General features: G+C 40.6%; 1 protein-coding gene across 4 annotated transcripts in view; it reads left to right on the top strand.

Moving 5' to 3' along the window:
* The window catches only part of LOC110453652 (dual oxidase 2-like), a 61,319-nt gene that overhangs the window by 10,482 nt on the left and 44,399 nt on the right, over nt 1-6,438 (top strand). For 2 of the 4 annotated variants that reach the window (XM_021502723.1, XM_021502713.1), the window contains exons 2-3: nt 5,183-5,344; nt 5,662-5,846. In XM_021502723.1, coding sequence (XP_021358398.1) covers nt 5,236-5,344; nt 5,662-5,846 — 294 coding nt within the window. In that variant the 5' untranslated portion in view covers nt 5,183-5,235. Of the gene's footprint in view, nt 1-493; nt 505-838; nt 857-5,182; nt 5,345-5,661; nt 5,847-6,438 lie in introns of those variants that run through there. The other 2 variants (XM_021502704.1, XM_021502696.1) reach the window with 2 other exon arrangements.

Genomic DNA, 6,438 nt, shown 5'->3' with positions numbered 1-6,438 from the left:
CATAGACTGGGGCGCCATCAGTAAGTCGTCATCATACTGCTCCACATTAACTGGGGCGCTATCGTTAAATCGTCATTATACTGCTCCACATAGACTGAGGCGCCATCGGTAAGTCGTCATTATACTGATCCTCATAGACTGGGGCGCCATCAGTAAGTCGTCATCATACTGCTCCACATAGACTGGGGCGACATCGTTAAATCGTCATTATACTGTTCCACAAAGACTGGAGCGCCATCAGTAAGTCGTCATCATACTGCTCCACATAGACTGGGGCGCCATCGTTAAATCGTCATTATACTGCACCACATAAACTGGGGCGCCATCGTTAAATCGTCATTATACTGCACCACATAAACTGGGGCGCCATCGTTTAATCGTCATTATACTGCACCACATAAACTGGGGCGTCATCGTTAAATCGTCATTATACTGCTCCACATAGACTAGGGCGCCATCAGTAAGTCGTTATCATACTGCTCAACAAAGACTGGGGCGCCATCGGTAAGTCGTCATCATGCTGCTCCACATAGACTGGGGCGCCATCGTTAAGTCGTCATTATACTGCACCACATAAACTGGGGCGCCATCGTTAAAGCGTCATTATACTGCACCACATAAACTGGGGCGTCATCGTTGAATCGTCATTATACTGCTCCACATAAACTGGGGCGCCATCGTTTAGTCGTCATTATACTGCACCACATAAACTGGGGCGTCATCGTTGAATCGTCATTATACTGCTCCACATAGACTGGGGCGCCATCGGTTAGTCATCATCATACTGCTCCACATTGACTGCGGCGCCATCAGTAAGTCGTCATCATCCTGCTCCACATAGACTGGGGCGCCATCGGTAAGTCGTCATCATACTGCTCCACAAAGACTGGGGCGTCATCGGTAAGTCGTCGTCATGCTGCTCCACATAGACTGGGGCGACATCAGTAAGTCGTCATCATGCTGCTCCACATAGACTGGGCCTCCATCGGTTAGTCATCATCATACTGCGTTGAATTGGAATGTGTGTCTGAAACATTTTATATGATACAAGTTAGATTGATATGTATCTGATAAATTAAGATAACAGTTATCATTCAGGAAGTTAAGCTGATCTAGTCGGGAATACGTGTATGACTTTATCGTGTCATTTCATTTATAAAATATAGATAATATTTTGAAATAATGCAAACACGCAGATACAGTTATGTATTAACGTAAATATAGGCGTAGTCACAGTTGTCTATACATGGCAAATTTCAAATTAATTTCTATATCGATAAAGTATGTAAAATATGACTGCCAAGTGCTTCCCCAAAGAACTTTATCACCCGTCCTCTCGTGTAAGTTTTCGAGTAGGGGAACACACACACACGTTTTGCTTTACCCTCACTGGTTATTACTTCCTGTTTTAATGCAGATACAGAAAGTGAATGACACGGGGTCCCGTATTGGCGACTGACACTGAGTTAGTTTTCACGATTGACAAGTGTACCCGTATTCACGATTAACAAGGGATCCCGTATTCACGATTGACAGGTGGACCCGTTTTCACGATTGACACGGGGTCTGTATTCATGATTGACAAGTGGACCCTTATTCACGATTGACACGGGCTCCATCTTCACGATTAACACGGTGTCCCGTATTCACGATTAACACGGGGTCTGTATTCACGATTGACGCAGGGTCCGTATTATCTATTGACACAGGATCCTCTATTCACGATTGAAGCAGAGTCCGTATTCACTATTGACACATGGTCCGTATTCACGATTGACACGGGGGCTTAAACCAACTTGCTTTTAACTTGCATCAATCATGTGACACAGTCAAAAGTCAATTGTTAACATTTATAAACTTTTCATTTATTTTACAACAAGCATGAAACAAGTTTTCGAACTTATATGAATAAGTCTTGTTTACCATGATCTAAATTCTTCCAAATTACTGTTAAAAATGTTATTTGCATTAATTTATCACGGGAGCAAGTCTGTAAAGACACAGATCGATGATTTCACGTTTTTCTGTTTTCTGGGAGTTACACCTTTTATTTCAATATATAATATGTATTTATGTTCCGACAATAAGTGTTCGTAAGTGGTAGTGTCTGGCATTATCGTACTTCAGTGTGATCAAGTATGTAAATTCAACCAAGCGCTCTATGACGTAGACTTGAAACGTAGGTTTGTTCCCAGTCCTCATGCATCGGATATGTTCTGTTTAATGGTCTTGTTTTAAAAATACACTTTCCACAATGTATGACTGTCACAGTTGACCTAGATTAGACATTGTGCTTAAACCCACAGGTCTGCTCAACATTCACCCGCTTGGATATAAGATTCACCGTTCTGTGACACTACTCATATGTGACGGCGGTAAACATCACACGATAAAGATGGCAATATGCTTAGCATCAGAGTAAAATTTACAGGATTTGAACTTTGAAAAAGAGTGGGGAAAATAGCATAACGTATTCTTATGACATCAATTGACATTTCCAAAACAAGGCATTTTTCCTTGGTAAGGCGTGTCTCCCGTGGTATGTGGGGATGTAACTTTCCCGTTGTATGTGGGGTAATACTTTCCCGTGGTAAGTGATGATATAGGTTTCCCGTAGTATGTGGGGATGTAACTTTCCCGTGGTATGTGGGGATGTAACTTTCCCGTGGTATGTGGGGATATTACTTTCACGTGGTTCGTTAGGATATTACCTTCCCGTGGTATGTCGGGATATCACTTTCCCGTGGCATGTGAAATGTAAATTTCCCATTGTATATGGGGTGTTACTTCCATGCGGTATGTTGGGAAGTAACTTTCCCGTTGTGTGTATTTATGTAACTTCCCAGAGGTATGTGGGGATTAACTTTCCCGTGGTATGTAGGGATATTACTTTCACGTGGTTCGTTGGGATATTACCTTCCCGTGGTATGTCGGGATATCACTTTCCCGTGGAATGTGGGCTAAAATTTCTTGTTGTATATGGGGTGTTACTTTCCTGCGGTATGTTGGGAAGTAACTTTCCCGTTGTATGTATTTATGTAACTTCCCTGTGGTATATGGGGATTAACTTTCCCGTGGTATGTGGGATGTAACTTTCCCGTGGTATGTGGGGATGTTACGTTCCTGTGGTATGTTGGGATGTAACTTTCCCGTTGTATGTATTTATGTAACTTCCTTGAGGTATATGGGGATATTTCTTTCCCGTGGTATGTGGGGATGTTACTTTCCCCTGGTATGTGGGATGTTACGTTCCTGTGGTATGTTGGGATGTAACTTTCCCGTTGTATGCATTGATGTAAATTCCCTGTTGTATATGGGGATATTTCTTTCCCGTGAGGGGTTAAAACCTTTCGATGGTATTTGGGGTTATTGCTGTCCCATGAGATATGGGATATTACTTTCGCGTGGTATGTGGGTATGTCACTTTCCCTTGGCTTATGGGGATATTCCCGTGGTATGTGGAGATGTAACTTTTCCGTGGTATTTGGGATGTAACTTTCCCGTGGTATGTGGGATGTAAATTTCCCGTGGTATGTGGGGGATGTAACTTTCCCGTGCTATGTGGGATGTCACTTTCCCGTGCTATGTGGGATGTCACTTTCCCGTGGTATGTTGGGATATCACTTTCCCGTGGTATGTTGGGATATTACTTTCCCGTGAGATGTGGGATATTACTTTCTCGTGTTATGTTGGGATATCACTTTCCCGTGGTATGTGGGATGTAACTTTCCCGTGGTATGTGGGGGATGTAACTTTCCCGTGCTATGTGGGATGTAACTTTCCCGTGCTATGTGGGATGTCACTTTCCCGTGGTATGTTGGGATATCACTTTCCCGTGGTATGTTGGGATATTACTTTCCCGTGAGATGTGGGATATTACTTTCTCGTGTTATGTTGGGATATCACTTTCCCGTGGTATGTGGGATGTTACTTTCCTGTGGTATGTTGGGATATTACATGTACATTCCCGTAGTTTGTGGGATATTTACTTTCCCGTGATATGTGAGGACATATTTTTTACGTGGTATGTGGGGAGGCTAAGGTTTGACGGAAACTACATTCCCGTAATATTCTAAAAATACCACAGAACACCAAATATATACACACTTACAAACAGAAAACAAACAACAAAACCCAACCTCAACAAGCACAACTTAAAAAAATCGTTTTTCGAATACATCTTAAAATTAGGTTCTCCAAATCATTATTTACGAGTAAAATATAATCTGTCGATATTGGGTTGTTGTCATATACGAGTGTTTATAACCACCGGGAATGTCACGCCTGACGTGTAATGGTACTAACTACACAGGCGTGAAGCTGTTTACATCTCACTTATTGGCCATATCAGCTTCCAAACAATCATTTCTTAAATATTATTTTGTTGTCAAACATAAGAGTGTGTAGCTCGATGGCTACATCAAACGACTTTGGTGATCAGATCTGTGTAGCTTCACATTATAGCATTGTCCTTGTTCTCCAAATTCATTGTGTCCTTACAAACAGTATGGAAAATTGTATAAGTCTGTAATCATTTAAATTGACTGGTTAGCAATAATAATAAAAATTGTAGTCTAGAAATTATCCCCTTTTACCTAAAAAAGATTTCACATAAAGGGGAACTTAATGTAAAATTGATGCATGTTTATTTGGATTTCACAGTTGATTCACTAGTTCAGAAGTAGGTTCCAAGTATTGAGATATTATTTGTCATATCGACATACATTTTCATTTGGTGTGACAATGCCCTTCTTCCTCCTCGGCGCTTGAATTGGCGTTAATTTAATATGATCCTTGTATTAATTACAAATTATATATTTTCTAAAATATATATATAACAGACAATCAATCATATATAATAGTGGCTTTTTTTAGCATTAAGTTTTGTGCATGAAACTTCGCGTGACGTCAACTGGTATTTCGTGCCATTCTTGTTAGTGACCTGGCCTCGCCGTTAGTAACGGGATGACAATTTAAATGTTAGTGAAAGCAATTTGTTCCCTTTTTTTCTATAATTGCACAGGAATCGCTTATCATTCCAGAAACCTCCATTTTTCCTATTCGGGTTTATGATGTTTTAATATTTTCCCTCCTCGTTTACAGTTTTTGATCCTATCAATTCCCTTCGAGTTTCGATTTTGTCCTTGTTATTTGACGTTTTAGTCCTTTTCCTGTTCCTCAGATGGGCAGTTGTTGCGAAGATCGTCCCCCGCCTATGCGGACGGCGTATATCATATGGCCGGACAAAAAAGACCGAATCCTTTCGAAATTAGTCGGATAGCCCACAGTGGTCAACCGGGCCTCGGGTCGGCGAGGGGACGAAACGCCATGATGGTGTACTTCGGTAAGTCAGTCTTAGGGTGCTTCTATTTTGTTGTCCACGAACAATGGATGCTAAGAACTACTCTGGCGTTTCTGTTTTAATTAAGAGATATCCAATCTTCTTTAATGGTTTTGTAGCTTTATGTTTTTTCCAACTTACGAACATTTTAGTTTCGTACATGTATTTTGCTATTGTTTGCGTAGAAATATGATAACTTCCTGGTTCTTTATTAAAAATCGTTCATTTGTCCATACTTTAAACTTCTTCAGAAGAACACCTACAGTTATTGCGGCATATAAATGAGTATGACCATTTATAAATTCTACGATCGCCAACAGGTCAACAGGTGGTAGAAGAAGTTCTAGACTCCCAGAGACCGGGATGTCCTCGGGAGTTTGAAAACGTGCCTATTCCTAAAGACCATCCGTATAACCCGGAAGGAAAGGACGACCTAGTCATGCCGTTTCTGAGGACAAGATATGACGCCAGCACTGGTTATTCCCCTAACAACCCCCGGCAACAGGTAACGGTCAAAGGTCACCCTAATAAAGTTACGGATACCGTTCCGGATGATTGTAAAATATAAATAGCCTTGTTTCAATTCTATCTTTTATTATTCATTTACTTATATTCAACCACATGTCTTACATTTTGGTGTCCATTCATTATTTCAACTCCCTCCTTTCAAAGGGTTTATATTTAAATGCAAGCTATATAAAAAATATATAAAAAAAACATGCTACCAGTGCTACAATGATATAAAGGTGTACTACATTGTCGTTCTGTATTACAGCCATATAAAGGTGTACCTCATTGTCGTTCTGTATTACACTGAACAGCTATATATTTAGGTGTACCACATTGTCGTTCTGTATTACAAATATATTTGGGTGTACCACATTGTCGTTCTGTATTACAGCTATGTGAAGGTGTACCACATTGTCGTTCTGTATTACAGCTATGTGAAGGTGTACCTCATTGTCGTTCTGTATTACAGATATATTTGGGTGTACCACATTGTCATTCTGTATTACAGCTATGTGAAGGTTTTCCTCATTGTCGTTCTGTATTACGGCTATGTGAAGGTGTACTACATTGTCGTTCTGTATTACAGT

The sequence above is a fragment of the Mizuhopecten yessoensis genome, unplaced genomic scaffold (genome assembly GCF_002113885.1).
Source record: "Mizuhopecten yessoensis strain PY_sf001 unplaced genomic scaffold, ASM211388v2 scaffold867, whole genome shotgun sequence".
NCBI lineage: Eukaryota > Metazoa > Mollusca > Bivalvia > Pectinida > Pectinidae > Mizuhopecten > Mizuhopecten yessoensis.
Note: the sequence above shows the minus strand (reverse complement) of the source record. Positions and strands in the feature narration are given on the sequence as shown.